The 15,725-nt window shown below is 52.4% G+C and overlaps 2 protein-coding genes across 2 annotated transcripts; both read right to left on the reverse strand.

Moving 5' to 3' along the window:
* Positions 1–868: 868 nt before the first annotated feature.
* On the reverse strand, positions 869–4,334 carry LOC128819148 (mucin-5AC-like). The gene is made up of 6 exons (XM_053999108.1): positions 3,732–4,334; positions 3,405–3,503; positions 3,074–3,221; positions 2,788–2,864; positions 2,088–2,183; positions 869–1,996 (listed from the first exon to the last, which is right to left on the reverse strand). The coding sequence occupies exons 1-6, from the start codon at positions 4,332–4,334 to the stop codon at positions 1,736–1,738; spliced, it is 1,284 nt and encodes a 427-aa protein (XP_053855083.1). The 3' UTR covers positions 869–1,735.
* A 2,439-nt stretch (positions 4,335–6,773) lies between these two features.
* Positions 6,774–13,380, reverse strand: SF3A3 (splicing factor 3a subunit 3). Its single transcript, XM_053998981.1, has 17 exons — positions 13,064–13,380; positions 12,945–12,992; positions 12,765–12,817; positions 12,236–12,341; positions 11,763–11,835; positions 11,314–11,405; positions 11,113–11,195; positions 10,618–10,756; positions 10,207–10,275; positions 9,786–9,853; positions 9,336–9,443; positions 9,063–9,132; positions 8,442–8,606; positions 8,222–8,332; positions 7,734–7,824; positions 7,387–7,442; positions 6,774–7,057 (listed from the first exon to the last, which is right to left on the reverse strand). The coding sequence occupies exons 1-17, from the start codon at positions 13,157–13,159 to the stop codon at positions 6,980–6,982; spliced, it is 1,506 nt and encodes a 501-aa protein (XP_053854956.1). The 5' UTR covers positions 13,160–13,380; the 3' UTR covers positions 6,774–6,979.
* Positions 13,381–15,725: the final 2,345 nt, after the last annotated feature.

The raw sequence follows: 15,725 nt of genomic DNA on the forward strand, positions 1-15,725 counted from the left end.
ATGCGAAGGACGGGGGAGGCACGGCACGGCACGGCACCGGCCCTCCCTGCCCGAACCTCACGCCTCCGGCTGGCCCCTCCCGGAAGGAAAGGGGGACTGAGAGGGGAACCTCTTGGGTCGGCAGACGTGGGAAAGGATAATTTCCACGGAAAATCGCGAGAAGTTCTTATTTTCAGTAGCCACTTGAATTATTTTTTTGTTGAATTTCAAGACGACTGAGCACACGAGCCGTTATTCTTCAAATCAATTAATGCAGAGTGTGGGAGTAAGTGCTGTAAAATATCACCAGAGCCTTTTGCACTGTAGAGACAGACATAGCTCCTTCCACAGATTTAGGAGATGTAGGTCGAGAGACAGCTGTGGTCGAGTGGTCTCGGTCAGTGACAGCTCTGCGCCACTTCCCCAGTCCCTCTCTGCTCACAGGGGAACAGCCTGAAAATGCTGCTCTAAGCACCAAACCTTTCAAGAAGCATGGTGCTGGGCTGTGTTTTTGAGATAGAACCCTTGATGTGAACACCCTGACACTGGCCTGAAACAAAGTAAACACACACCCCAAACGCTGAGCTGCGGTTTTACTGTACCAGAACAGGCGCTGACTGCAGCGTGGAAAGGGCCGGCTGAGGTAGAATGACGTGGTTTTCATCCACTCCGTTAGGGCTGCCACTGCTCCATGAGGGCCAGCACCAAGTTTTCTTGCTGGGAAAGCACACAAGGCTCCAAGGGCTTAAACCCACCCAGCCCAGCTCTCCGTCCCTCCCATGGGTCACACGGTGTTCAGCCACACTCAAAACACCAGCACCAAAGGGGCTGACACAAAGATTTTAATAGTTTACAATCTTTTCTCTAAGGAACCGGTGGCAGCCAGAGGACAGTGGTGGCAGGGAACAGCACTGTGCATGAGTGGCAACACACTGATCCCAGGTAATTCTGCCTGACCAGCTCCACCCATGCTCTATGTGCTCACCTCTGGGCTCTGCCTTCAGCAGTAGAGAACCACAGATGTGAAACAGAATCATCTAAAACATGAGACGCTTTTAGATTAATCCCACTTCCCTGCCTAAGGCTGGGAGAGGAAACATAAAGTTACTATTTTACCTACACGGGCAAGAAGCATTTCACTGTCAGAGCACTTTGGAGCTAACAGGTCAGAGGAGGTGCAGGGACACTGTGCCACAAGCAGATCATTGATTAGAGCAGCCCCTGTGCCTCAGTCAATGCAGAATTTTTTGGGTTTTAAGGAGGGCTAATACCCTCTTGTCCTTGAGGGAACCCATTCCAGCAGCAGAGGCACACACTCCACCACTCCCAGTATCCACAATTCGCTTTCAGGTCTCTCAGACCTGCAGGATTTGGGCAGGGTAGGGTAGAATCCCTTGATGTAGTTTTATAAGCACACAGATTAAGTGCTTTTCCTCTGGGAAAAGGAAGAATCTTTTTTTCAAGTACTTAAACTTTACTGAATTGCCAGGACTCACCCATCCGGGGAAGGTGCAGGATTCAGAGTGCAGCTTAAGGGGGGGGGGGTTAGGATCAACAGCAGGGTCCTATGCAGGGCAAGCAAAGTGACCCCCAAGGGTGTGCAGTTACCCATGAGCAGATGCAGAGGGCCCCAGACACCTCGTTGATGGGACAGGGACAGCACAGAGGGCGTTTGCTAGCAACCTTGGCTGAGGTCAGAGAGCAGCGGGGTCCTACTGCTCCTACAGGAGAGGCTGCAGAGCCACCTGGCTGCTGCCTACCCCCAGAGGGAAGTGGAGACCCTGTAATTGAGGAGCAGGACCACCCCACATGCTATGACCTTCAAGAGTGGGGCCAGTGTCGCCTGCCCAGCGCTATTGATGTGAACTTTGCCGTCCAGTTTCAGACAGCTGCCCTTTGGGGTGGCTGGGCAGCACTCCTGGTAACAGGCAGCCTTCATCCCACCAGCACAGACTGGTTTAGCAGCCTTGCAGGCTTCGCTACATCCCGCCATGTAATTCAAGCCCATCTTCTTCATCTGGAAGGAGAGAGACATTAGCCTGGGGGTCATGCTGAGCCTTTAGTACTAGCATTACAGGAACACGATGCTCTGCAGCCCCAGGCCATACCTCACAGAAGTCCTGTCCTAAAATGCATCTAGTGATGGTCTTCCTGCCTTTGAAACACTGGTCCCCGAGACAGGAAAATGCTGCACACACTTTGCCCTATGAGAGAAAGGACCAGGGAGATACCATCTGTCCATCAGACTGGAAGGACAAAAACTGCATTTAAGGCAGCCCTTCACTCCTCTCCACCCTCCTCTGTTCTGCTGGTATTTGTGCTATCAGGCATCTTAGATCCAGAGATAAAGGAGTATTCTGAAACTGCAAGAAACTTCTGAAAGACCAGCAGAGCAAGCAAGTTTCAAGCCTCTTTTCCCTTCCTCTTGAGAGAGCTCTGCAAAGATAAGCACCTTCCCCTCCGCTAGGCTCAGGAAAGGGCTGCAGAGCCCGGTAGGTCCTGCACACTCTGTGCAACTGCAGGAAGGCTCATCTCATGGTCAGGGATGCCTGAGCTGATGCAAGCACTGCTCTGGGGAACAGCTCTGATGGACAGGGATAAGGCCCACTGGACAGGGCTCCTTACGGGCTTCTTACTTCCAGTGCTCCTTCAGGATGTGTTGCCCTTCCAGAGTCAGCTTTTTACCCCATAGAGCAAATGGAGGAGGGACCTTTTCCTGTCCCCTGCTCAGGTGGGAGCTCAACCATCCCAGCAGCCACAGACCCCGGAACCCTTGGATGCAGCAGCCTCTCCTGATGTGGTACCTACGTTCTGGGGGGGAGGCCGAGGGGTGGTGGTGGTGGTTGTCAGCGGCACGGCGGTGGTGGTGGTGGGTGGCAGGTCACCTGCAGACACACGAGGAGCCCTGTGAGGCTGGACACACAGCCCACACAGGGCCAGGCTCACCAGCACTGCTCACACTCTGCTCAGAGCTGCCAGGGCCACCCTGCCCCTCACCCAATTCCAAGGACAGGGCGAGCCCCAGGGCAGAAGAGAGGCAGATGCAGCCACAGCCCCTCCAGATTCTGCCCAGCAGAACAAAGCTGGGCCATACCGTACGCACTGGCGTTGAGCTGCAGGCAGAGAGGGCCAGCACAGCACTCCAGGGCACACTGCTGCCTGCTGCCGTTGGTGCTGCATGGCTCCACGCTGCACCCGCTGCTGCACCTGGCCGTGTAGTTCATGCTGGAGAAACGATAAAGCTGCAACGGGCAGAGTCAAGGGATAAAGTGAGTGTGAAGAGGTGCCATCATAAAAGAGCAGAAATAACTGACAGGCTGTAAGAGAGGAAAGGGAGATGGGAGACAGACTTAACAGAGCACTGTGGATTCCTGAGATAAAGAAAGGGAAGGCTTTCTCTGGTGCAGCCCCCGGCAGCTCCATACCTCGCAATGAGTCTCATTTTGGCAGGTGGTTGTTCTGTTGGCATGGGCTCCATCCTGGTAACACCTCTCTCCGGAGCACTGAAAGCTCTGGCAGGTTTGCTGGAGAGACACCAGGGTGTCACCCTGCAGCAAAGCCTCCTGGCACAGCACTGCAGGGCTGTCCCAGCCACAGCCTCACTGCCTTCAGGGGCCACCCCCAGCTGGCCACTCACTGTGCTCCCTTCCACCACAGGAGAGGCTCCCATGGCACCCCTGTGACCGACCAGCTGGGCAAGTGACACTGCCCATAGGGCCCAGCAATACCCCTCTTTCCATTCCTTGCCTTACCGTTGTCTCCTCTGCTCCCTTAATGGAGGTGTTGGTGGCCACCAGAGAGGCATTGGTGGTGATGGCCAGCACCGTGGCTTTGTTGGTGACCACCACCACTGAGGTGTTCTTGGTGGCTGCCGAGGCCTCCTTGGTAGTTGCCACCACCACCATGGCATTCTTGGTGGCTGCTGAGGTGTTCTTGGGGGCCATGGCCACCACTGAGGTGTTCTTGGTGGTTGCCAATATGTTCTTGGTGGTCTTGACTACCACTGAGGTGTTCTTGGTGGCTGCCGAGGCCTCCTTGGTAGTTGCCACCACCACCAAGGCATTCTTGATGGCTGCCGAAGTGTTCTTGGTGGCCATGGCCACCACTGAGGTGTTCTTGGTGGTTTCCAATGCCTTTTTGGTGGCCACAGAGGTGTTGGTAGTGGCCACCACTGCAGCATTCTTGGTGGTGGCCACTACCATGGCATTCTTGGTGACTGCCACCACTGCGGGATTCTGGGTGGCCACTGAAGTGTTCTTGGTGGTCACAGCCACCAATGAGGCCTTCTTGGTGGTCACCGCTCCTACCAAGGCTTTCTTGGTGGCTGCTGAGGTGTTCTTGGTGGCCATCACCATGGTACTGGCAGCTGTGCTGAGCGCTGAAAAACAAAAAGCTCCTGCTTGGTGAAGGAGACACCGAGGAAAAACATGCTCAGCAAGCCCTGTGTCCCTTCCTGAGCCATGGCACGGTCCAGAGGGACCTGAGGGAAGCATCTGTCACACTGTGGCCAGGAGGTGAAATGGCAGTCAGTGACAGGATGTCCCCAACAGGGTCCACTTGCAGCTACCAATTGGGCAGCCCAAGAAGCAGGTCAGAGCCTGCAGCCCTGTAGACAGTTGTCACAGCAGCCTCTCCCTCCCACTTCCAGCCATATTGCCTGGGAAGAACAGGCTTTTATGGGGGCTAAACCATGAGGAAAGGTTCCTCACCTGTCCTGCAGCTTTGTCCTGCAGAGCACAGCCTGGAGAGGACAGGCACAAAGTCCCTGGTGCACCACTGTGCCATTGCCCCACTCCCCGCAGGCCCCCAGATTTCCCCTTGGGATACAGAACTCACCTGCTGTGGCAAGAGAGTCCTGAAGACAGAGTTGCAGAGCCAAGATGCAGAGCAGCAAGCCTGGAATGGAGTGGGAATGACTGAGAGCACCACACCTGCTGTCCGCTTTACCCACAGCCCAGAGAGCCCCCAGCAGCACAGGCAGCTCATCCTTGAAACAGATAAGCAGGGATACTCCTCCACCTGCCCAAAGCCCCAGGTGTACAGCAGCCACCCCTCGCCCCAGGGAGGCCTCTGGCACAGCCCCCAAGAGCTGGAGCAGAGGTGGACCCAGCATGGGGGACAGACAGGCACTGCTCTCTGTGCTCTGCACCACGGCCCCATTACCTCGAGTGGGGGGCACGAGCCATCGGTGTCCAGCCATCCTCATCCACCAACAGCTGCGCCCGGACCTGGCAGAGGGAGAGGGGTCAGAGCTGCTGCCCCGAGGTGCAGGGGGGATACCCCTGTACAGCTCTGTGCTCTCCCTCCAGTGCTCAGCCTGGGACAACCAGGCACCCCCTCATGACAGACTCCCCAAATCCACCGAGGCTGCCGTGGTTGCTGACAGGGATCAGGAGCCCTGGGGAGCTGTGTGCGCTGTTGGTGTGGCAACAACCCTCCCTGGAGCTCACAAGGCAGCACAGCCCTGCAGGCAGCTGCCACGAGCAGGGGTCAGGGTGACACAGAGAAAAGTGCCACCATGCAGCAGTTTGCTGCTGCAAGTGAAGATGTGACCTGGCTCTCCATCCTCTATTTGCATTCCAAATGTTTACCTGTTTTGCTAAGGAAATGGTGGAGATGTGAGTCCAAACAGGCTCCAAAGCCAAGTTCTCCAAGGAGAATGGTAATACCCCCCTCCTGTTTTATGATTTAGGCTGAGTCACCATTCCCCCAGGGTCTGGAGGGGCTGAAGCTCATTCAGAGACCTCCAAGGCCATTCCCTCAGAGTGACAGAAAGACAGAGCCAGCTGGCACCTCACCCTGCAAAGCAACCCAGCCACCACTCAGAACAGCTCTGGACATCCTTGCTGAGCACAGTGCCAGGCCAGCCCAGCCCTAGGGCAGAGGAACCACCTTCCTGACACGGCCTCATCCCAGAATAACCTTCCCAGGCAGGGAAAGAGCCCACAGCATTGACTCACCTGTCTGCCTGTTCCTGAAGCCCCAGCACACCTGCAGTCACTGCCAGCGCTGGAACACCTCTGAACAGCTGCTGTGGCACTGCCCCACAGCCCAGCCCCACCCCTGCCAGCCAGCCCCCGGGGAAGTGTCACATGCAGCTCCACAGCAGCAGAGACACAAACGGCCCAGTACAGCAGTGGAGAAAGGGCTTGAGAGGCTAGACATGTCACACAAGCCACCTCTGCACTCAGGGGACTGAGGGACACAACAACTGCCACTGCCATACATGATGTGAGTGGCTTCTGCACAGTGGAGCTGCAATTCTTGAGGCTTCATGAATCCATGGGGTATGTACAGACATCTCCAAGTGTGATACCAGGGGCCAAGGATGCTCCTGAAGCAACAACAGGCACCTGTAAACAGTCTCTGTTCCCATCCCCATCCTCCTGCACCACAGATGGATGTGCACACAGACACCTACCAGGTTATTCAAGCCAAAAGCAGTGCCACAGAAATCACCCCAGAGGCAAACCTGAAGTTAAATTGGTAGTTCTCTGAAAAAAAAATGGCCAAAGCTCCCTAGAGAGACAGACACAAGGTAAAAACAGTTCTGTAAGCCAGGTGAGCTTGTTTTTTAAAGAAAACCACAAGTTCACACCAAGATCTAGAAACAGGACCAGTACCTGTCAGCACAGTGTCCATGTGCTTCAGAGTCAACCCTCATCATAAACATTTCCAGCAGAGTGGAAATGAGAGAAGGAATTGTTTCTGACAGCTGTGTAAAAATAATTTTAAACACACTGTCATCAAAACTCTTCCCTCCAGCATACAAAAGAAGACAATTCTCTCAGCACTTCCTAAATTACAATGACTTTATTTTTCAAGGTATTTTTTTAATATAAAACAATGTCACAAGTCTAAGTGGCTTACTAGAAAGTGACTCTATAAAGTATTCTTGAAATCTATATTCATGCACATACAAAATCCAGACAATGAAGAAGTCAAAGCTGCTGCCAGATCCACTCTCTCTACAGATGTGGGATCCTTCACCTGGGGACAGCTACAGCAGCCCTTGGCGCTTCAGGTCTTCGTAGGTCTTTTTATTCACCACGTTCCCACTGGAATCCTCATATTCCTCCTGGAACAGAACCACAGTTTAGAGACAGAACTCAAATGTTAGCTCCAAGAACAGCCACTGAACATGAGCACCCTGCCAGAATTTCCGTGCAGGAAGGCAGGCAGTGGATCTGCCAGCAGGTCCTGGGAGAAGAGCTCAGCCAGGGCCAGAGTCATTACAGGTTGTACTATAGATTTTACTTCCCACTTTTGCCCTGCACCCTTGAAAAATGGCTTTGGACCAGAAGTTTATGAAGAGGCACCAGTGTAAGTGAGGACACTACTCACACCAGGAACAAGGGGTTCCCAGGGACACAGGAGGGGAGACACTGAATGCCTTTCACTGCTCACCTCTGTATCGGGCTGCCACCTCTCTGAAGCCTTCTGCTGTTTCAGCTTTGCCCACACTGTAAACACAAAGTTAAACAGGATCTATGCCACTTCCCTTGACATACTGGTTTTTAATCCAGTAAAATACACACATGAGCTTTTTTCCCTCCCTTTTAAATCCAGGAATATATCTTACATCCATTACAAAGTTATCATTCCACCGTGTGCTTACTGAAAGGCACCAAACTGCAGCAAACAAGGCTTTAAACGGAGTGTTCAGGATGGAACATGAGACCAAGGTCCAAAGGCACTCCTTCAGAAAAGGTGGTGTTCTTTAACATGTTCCCTGTTCTGCCATCACTACTTACACGAGACTGCATCCTCAATCTGTGTGACATTGGCAAAGTGTGCTGTGTTGGGAATGCCCAGGCACCGCATTCCGTGGGCATGTCTCCACTCCTGGGGGAAAGAGATGAGATCAGTGTGAGAGGGAACAGCATAAGACATTAACATCTGAACAGGGTGCAAAACCTACTGTCACAGTACAAATCTACCAGTCCTCTATAAAAACATTATTTTCTTGTCCTGCAGACAGTAATACCACACCAGCCATCAAAAGCCACACTGCACCCATCAGAAGTGAGCACTGCAATAGGTGTTCAAATGGGCAGGGATGGTAGCAAAAGAGATCTCTGTTTGCCTAACATGATCTCTGGGTCCTGTTGCATAGCCCTACAGCAAAAGCTCAGACCCACATGGCAAAAATGCTGCTCAGGGACCCCAGGGACTCAGCAGTGACTCATTAAAATGAGTGAATGAATGCAGCAGGGCTGCTCCAGCAGTAAGTGTCACTTACTGCAAAGTGCCTCTGGAATGCCTTGGGCCCTCGGTAGGTGTAGTTACCACAAATCTCACAGTTGTAGTTGATGTTCAGACCATGGAGTTTATACAACCAGTATGGGATGGGCTGGAGCAAGGAGACAAGAGGATTAGGTCAAGGCAAAGAAACTCAAACAGAGAAGCAGCATGGAGTTAGTGACCTGTCCCACTTCTCCAGGCCTGATAGTCTCAGTTACCTTCCCATCCCAGCCAAGAGGGAGATTTTTAGGATTATAAATTATTTCATTTTCTTCATCTTCACTCTCGCTCTCACTGATCTGCTCTTCCTCCTCCTCCTCTCTCTCCTCCCCTGTCCGCGCCTGCTTGCGCTGCACGTTCTCGTGGGTGAGGTGTCTTTGTTCCTGGAGGGAGGGAAAGGAAGGGATTGTCCACACACCATGACAGCAAAAAGTCAGGCCAAACTCTTGTAGAAAAAAACGTCCTCAGTGTACAGAGGGAGGAAACAGAAGACCAGTGTGAAGCAGAGAACTCCCACCTTACTGAGCCAAACAGTTTCAGTTTTTACTACCCTGACATTTCCTACTAGCAAAGAATGAAACCTTGTATCACCTATCAGCACTTCCAATGTTACTACAGCAGCAGCCATCCCCCTGAACACAGCCCCCCAAAACTGAAGGCAAGGAGCAAGGCAGATCAAGTAAAGGTTTGCAGTACTGTATGACTTATGCACAAAACAGATGTGGTGCAGCACACTGATGCGATGCTGTCCTTGAAAGCACTGTGTAAAGATAAGGACAACATTCCAGTCACTAGACAGCTCTGAAATAAAAAGCTTAAAAACAAAATAAAATCCTTACCCCAAGAACTTCCACATACTCATAAATCTGAGCTTCCAGGAAGGCAAGATCTTTATTTCTTTCAGTGTCTCTGAAATAGATGAGGTATCTTCATTAAACACACAAGTTCAGCTCTGGTACTTTCCATTTGGTTCAGCACTATTTGGTCCAACATGAAAAGCTTCTAATACTCCAGAATCTCTGTACTAACTACACAGGAGTGGTGATTAAAGAACACTCCTCATCCAAGAGGAGAGACCATTGCCAGCCTCAGAATGACCTCTAAGAACTCACCTTTTGCTTCCTTTTGTCTTTGGATTCTTAGCAAACAAGGAAGGATCAAGTGCTTCCAGGGATTTGCCTTTAGTGCTAAAAAGCCTCTGAGCACGCTCCTCCAGAGTCCTGCAGAGAAGCAGGGAAGGGATTAGTCTAGACTGCAGTTTTACTTTTCCTGAGAACTATCTGAATTCATGCAATAAAAATCTATATGTAGCTTTTAGGAAACCATGAGATTCCTTTTTATCTTTGCCTTCATTCTTCAAGTCAAAGTCCAGAGTACCAGAGATTCCTGTACAGGACAGTTCAGAGCAGCAGATCCCACTGTTTGGTTCTTAATGTTTTATCTTTCAAACATCTCTAAGGTAATTTTAGTACAACAGAGATAACCACACAAGTATCCCAGAAAGAAATGTGATACAGGAACACCTCAGAAACTGAAGGGAAGTCTACAAAATTGCACCTTACCCGCCACACTTCAGCCCCAGAGCCAGCAAAGCTGATTTTAACCTGTCCAGTCCCAGGGAGGCCAATTCCTGTTCAATTAAATAAACCACTGTAAGAGACAAGCTGTTCAACATATACAATATAGATATAGCCCACTTTAGCTTATTAATGAAGAAAAAACCCTGATGAACAGTATTTAAGAAAGGACTGCCAACAGTGTAGCCCTGCTCCCAGGAAAATGAGAAATGTAACAAATCTAACCAGGTCTTTCAAGTTACATCCCCCAATGGAAGAAATTACATCATCAGCACCATCAAAGTTTTACGCAGAAAGCACAGAGCCAGGGACAAAAACACAGCACTAAAACTACACAAAAAACCCAAATGACTGAACTTCCACCTGCTCAAAATGTGGCAGTAAGTGCAGAGCACTGGAAACGTACCTCCCAGGAGGAGAAGGCTGAGAGGTCCAGGTGGGCACCAGCATGGGTGAGGGCACTGCTGGTCTCTTTCTGCCAAAACAAACCACATACAAGAGCTGCATGGCATACTATAACACTTCTGGCCACAGAACATTTTAATCTCAAGAAAAGCAGTTCATTTCACAGAGAAAAATCCTCTTACTAAACTGAAAACGGAGCAGTAGTAAAGATGCAAAATAAGCCAACCTGAAATAAAGCTCATTTTAAACCAGTTATGCTGGGTTTTAAATTCAGGTCGGTATCACCCTGCACCCTGGTGACACAGAGCGGCAGCCCTCACTGTCATGGTCACCCCCAGCAATGACTTTACACAAATGACTCACACAAACCCCTCCCAAACACAGGAACATCACCCAGGCTCAGGCTGCTCACCGGCCAGCCCGGGAATGTGCCGTTCTCCCACTTCTTCTCAAACTCCGTCTGAATTTTCCCAAAAAGTTCATTCTGGTCCAGTAATGGTTTCACTCGGTCTGTGTAATCCTGCAGGTACTCAAGGAGCATTTCCAGATACCTGGCAGGGGAATCATGAGTACAGGTAATTCACTATCACCCTCTAAACACATCTTTGGACAGCCACTACCCTTCAGTGCTGCAGAGGGACGTGACCAAGGTCTGGCCGGTTTTCCACACAGGATTTTCTTGACACAGCAGTTCCAAGGGTACATTAAAGCTCTTCCTCTGAGCTGAATGTGGCTCTCCACATCTCTGCTGTACTGCAAGTTTGACTGGGGCTCAGACACATGACTGAGCTCAGGGACCCAATTTATGTGAGTTAAGTTTGGCTGTTAATTATAATCTCTGCAGCTGGACACTTCAGAAGCAATTTCCTTCTCACCATAAAGGAAGCAGGCAGGCAAACAGGCTCACCTCTTATATTCTGCATTTTTTCTCTCCTTGGGAATATCGAAGAGTTGGTCAAATGTGGATAAGTAAGTGATATAATCCAATTTCTAAGAACAGAAAGTCTGAGTCATACATGGCCAAATTAACATCCAGTTCCCAGAAAAGAGAAGCCCCAGCCTGTGCAGGGCCTGGATATCCCTGGGCCCACACACAGCAGCCACTCACCTCTGATGATTTCAGGTTAATGTACTTGAGGTAACAATCATGCAAATCCAAGTATCGGCCATACCCTTCCTCATCTGTGAACTCCACCAGATCTGTAGGAAAGATCATGAAAAGCTTTATTATGAGCTTAATATTCCCTACTTATTATACAACTGGTTTTGAACTGGAAAAGGATCAGCTGTGAAGTAATTTTTCCTTAAGGAAGGTGCTACAATGTCTCTGATACTCATTGAGCAGCCCCAACTGCTGCTCTGTGCAAGCACCAGAACATTCCCCAGGAACAGCAGCCTCACTGGGAAGCATTCCAGGGACTGCAGTTCAGAAGCATTTAGATGACAGGAGAATTTTCAGAAGTCATTTAGTAAAAGGGAGGTGAGGCCCTGAAACATGCAAACCAGATTAAACAACCTATTAAATAATGCCAGAGCTAGAGCAAACGACAAACTTACTCTGAGCTTCTTCACTCGGGTTGTCTCTGGCCTTCAGCAGCTCCTCAAACTCCACTGACATAGGAACACAGATCTGCATGGGCAGATACAAGGCACACAGTAATTCAGCTCCTGTCCCAGAATAATTAATATAAAATCATGCAAGGTGGCAAATAATGAAACTGCAAACAGAAAAGAGACTCAAACTTTGTCACCTTTCTTTCTGCACAAAGGCAAAAGTGTGGTTTTAGGCAGCACGAGAAAAATGAGATCTGATCCCAGCTCAGCTGAACATCCCTGTTCTAGCAGGGAACAGGATGAGTGTCCTGCACTGCTCCCTCACATGCTGCCTGGCCCTGAGCATCTGTGCTGAGTGTTCTCAGTACTTGTGTGTTAATGCAATAAAACTGGGGAAACAAAAGCTCTGTTTCCTGTAGGGATGAGACCCAACAGAGCACAGCACACCTCTTTCTAAGGACCAGGTAACTACTCACCTCATTTGGGTGCTTCCGGTGAAATTCCTTAATTTGCTTCAGTCTGTTGTAAAACTCTGCAAATTCATTTGGCCCGGAAATGGCACTGAGTTCTTCCTTACGTAGGCTGTGAGTTCATGGACAGCAACAGATTAAAGGGAAGGGAAGGGAAGGGAAGGGAAGGGAAGGGAAGGGAAGGGAAGGGAAGGGAAAGGCGACACTGACACAGCCTTAGTCCAGGGCTGTGCTGCAGTGTCTGATTGCAAACCTTCGAGTCATAGGGACCTCCCAGCCCACCGGGCTCAGGGGCTCGTGGCCACATTCCCCTGCACAGGCTGCAGCCCCTGACAAACCCCCGTAGCAGCCAGGGCCTCCCCACGACATAACACAACAAAACCTGTCCATCCTACACGGATGCTTCCCGTGTGCACTCGCGTCCTGCCCCGCATTTAGTCGCCACATCTCCATTCGCGTGTTACTCTTTAGACATTCACACTGACTTCAAGCAGCACGACACGCTCAGGCACACAAGGGCCCCGGGCACACTCACCCGTCCTTGTCGTCGTACAGGTCCCGCAGGTTGCCGCTCACTTCCATGTACCTCTGCGGAACAAAGGAGAGGCCCGAGCGCCGCCGAGCCCGTTACCGGGCCAGCCCCCGCTCGCTCCGGGGAGCCCGGCCCCGGCCCCCACCCCGTCCCCGCTCCCGCCCCCGGCCCCGGAGCACTCACGTCCTGCATGGCCCGGGTGCGGTGGTCCGAGTTGATCTGGTCGCGGAGCTGCGGGGAGAGCAGAGCGGTGAGCGCGGGCCCGGCGGGCGCCTTCCGCACCCCCAAGGCCCCGGGCGCACCGTGGACTTCTTGGTGAGCATCTCCTTCACCATCACGTCCATGAGCCGCTCCCGCTCCTCATGGTACCGCCGCTGCTGCTCCAGGATCGTCTCCATCCCGCGCACGGCTTCCACTGCCGCCGGAAGGCCCCGGTGTGTGTGCGGGAAGGTTCCGGTTCCGGGGCGCTGCGCGGTGCCCCGGGGCGGCCGGCAGGAGGCTGCTGCGGCCCGGCCGTGCCCCTCAGCGCGGGGCCGTGTCCGACAGCGGTGTCCGAGCGCGGTGTCCGAGCGGCAGGGCCGTGTCCGAGCGCGGTGCCCGAGCGGCAGGGCCGGTGTCCGAGCGCCGTGTCCGAGCGCGGTGCTTGGTGGCACTGAGTGGTCCGAGGTGCCGGTTTGGATTTAGGGCTGCCGCAGCCTGGAGGCTTCTCGGGGTTGCCCGGCCGCAGCAGCGTTGCGCGGTGCCGAGCCGGGCCGGGCCGTGCTGACTGCCCGCAGCTCCCCGCGGCCGGTGCCTCGGTAGCCGGCAGCGCAGACTTTGCTTTCAGCCACACGATCGCGGTGCGAGTCCTCCCACAAACACCCCATTTGGGTTTCAACTGCCTTCTTCAGATCCACCCTAAATCCAAGGGTGCCGTGCCCCAACACTGCCAAATGCAAAGCTGTAATTACATTTTGACTCACTGTATATGAATAAATTATTCGTATTTTTCTGCCATGCACAATAAATTACTCTAAGCCAAAAGCAAGAAAAAAAAATGTCTTAATTAATGGCAGACAGAGATGATCCTTCAGTGAGGCGAGGATGATGCTGCAGGTGAGAATACTGTCTTTAATTACTCCCTTGCATTATAGGCTGCCCCAAAGTACATAACTTTTCTTCATGAATGCCTGCCTAAAAATAAAAACAGGGCTATGATTCTGAACTTAGTGTTCGTCTATTTCTCTTTGCATGAAACGTCATCTCTGGAAAGGTAAGGAGTTGAAATCCAGCAATGTCCCATCCAGCCACATGGCCTCCTTATTTTGGGCTGCTGGCATCAGGAGGATGGAGGTAGGACAAGACCAGCCCTTGCGTGACCACCCTCCTTCTCAGCCCACAGATGGCAGCGCACATGGGAGGAGGTGGGAGAAAGTTGGCCAAAGAGATGCCATTTCATTTCAGGGACTGGGAGCTGAAATGCAGAGAATCACAGAATATCCTGAACTGGAAGGGACCCATGAGGATCATCAAAGTCCAACTCCTGGCCCTGCACAGGACTCCCCAGGCAGTGGCTTGAACCTGGCTCTGCCCATTGGGGCTGCAAACGCTGTCCCTGATCCACAGTGGTGCAGGAGGACACAGCTTGGGCAGATTTCGTCAATGCCAGGGTCTCTTTCTACCCCTGCAGTGCTGCCCCATGTCCTCAGCAGCTTCCCCACTCCCAGCACAACAGCCCTGGCCTGACCCCCCTCACACTGCTCCTTGTGCTTAATAAAATTTCCATGACTGTTTCAGACCCACACTCCAGAGTCTCGGGGGATGTTTGTGCATGACATCACCCTCCCCCTCCTGTAAATCAGGCACTGGGCCATGTACAGCCATGACCCATTCATGACAGGGATAAAATCCAGATGTTTCAGTGCTACGTGCAGCTGGGTCATTTCCTTTTTTGGCTAAAAACGTGAGGCTCTGGAGGCTGACTGAAAGAGGAGCCTGGGGGCCCCTTGTACAGAAACCTTTTGCAGTTAATCCCTGGAAACAGCTCTGCAGAAAGCCCAGCTTGAGCTGCTGCTGCTGGAGGACAGGCTCAGCTGGGAACCTCTGGGCTGGAGCTGCTCACTCACCCTCCAAGGCTCAGCACAGCACCAGAGCCCAGCCCAGGTTAAAGGGCAGCAACAGCAACAAAAATCGTGCTAGAACTCCATCAGCCAGCAGAGCAGAGCCTTTGAAGCAGCCAGGAATGTGCACACACCAGTGCCATGGTCCTGCACAGAGGCACCCCATGGGCGGTGCGCATGCTGCCACCGAAGCAGCACCCACGGGAGCTCAGCCACTGTGCTGGGAGGGCTGGAGCGGGCAAGTCCAGAGCAAGTCATGGTAGCTGTTGGTAAATGTAAAGGATCTGTGGAAAACAGTTTCATCTGTTAGGGAATACGTGGCTCCCTGACTGATAAACATGAGTAAAGAGCATGCAGCAGGGAAGGGAAGGCTGCCAAGAGGGACCACGGATATCCTGGCTGGAGGCTGCAGCAACAGCTACCCGAGGAGTCCCCTTGGAATGCCGTGGCGTGGGCAGGCAGTGCACACTGCAGGGCAGGGAGGCTGCTCTACACAGCGGGGTTGGTTCGGTACCGCAGCAATCTCAACAGTCCCACAGCCAGCCTGCAAACACAGAGCAGCACCCCACGTCCTGCTGGGGCCTGTCCTGCAGAACTGTCTGCCTGTACAGACAGCAAGCACGGACAGATGGACACCCCCAGCCCCAGGAACCCTCTGCAGCCACGCAGCAGGAGGAGGAAGATGCTGTTGCTCTGCCACAACCACAGGGCCAGCACGGCTGATGGTTTGGGAAGGCAGACACAAGCACTGCAGAGGTTGCCCGTCCCCAGAATGGGATCAGGGGTGAGGCAAGGCTGAGCAGAGCCCAGCACCCACTCAGCATTCTGCCCTGTGCCTGCTGTTCAAGAGACACAGAAGAGAAAG

This window comes from Vidua macroura, chromosome 25 (assembly GCF_024509145.1).
Source record: "Vidua macroura isolate BioBank_ID:100142 chromosome 25, ASM2450914v1, whole genome shotgun sequence".
NCBI lineage: Eukaryota > Metazoa > Chordata > Aves > Passeriformes > Viduidae > Vidua > Vidua macroura.

Excerpts from the sequence above, each read along its gene's own strand:
- LOC128819148 (XM_053999108.1), bottom strand. The coding sequence starts at position 4,334 with ATGGTGATGGCCACCAAGAACACCTCAGCAGCCACCAAGAAAGCCTTG. Across the intron at positions 3,222-3,404 it reads AAAATGAGACTCATTGCGAG|CTTTATCGTTTCTCCAGCAT; the intron begins GTATGGAGCTGC and ends TGCCCGTTGCAG. Across the intron at positions 1,997-2,087 it reads TAGGACAGGACTTCTGTGAG|ATGAAGAAGATGGGCTTGAA; the intron begins GTATGGCCTGGG and ends CTCTCCTTCCAG.
- SF3A3 (XM_053998981.1), bottom strand. The coding sequence starts at position 13,159 with ATGGAGACGATCCTGGAGCAGCAGCGGCGGTACCATGAGGAGCGGGAG. Across the intron at positions 9,854-10,206 it reads CAGCCTTCTCCTCCTGGGAG|GAATTGGCCTCCCTGGGACT; the intron begins GTACGTTTCCAG and ends TTAATTGAACAG. Across the intron at positions 9,444-9,785 it reads CTGGGGCTGAAGTGTGGCGG|GACTCTGGAGGAGCGTGCTC; the intron begins GTAAGGTGCAAT and ends GCTTCTCTGCAG.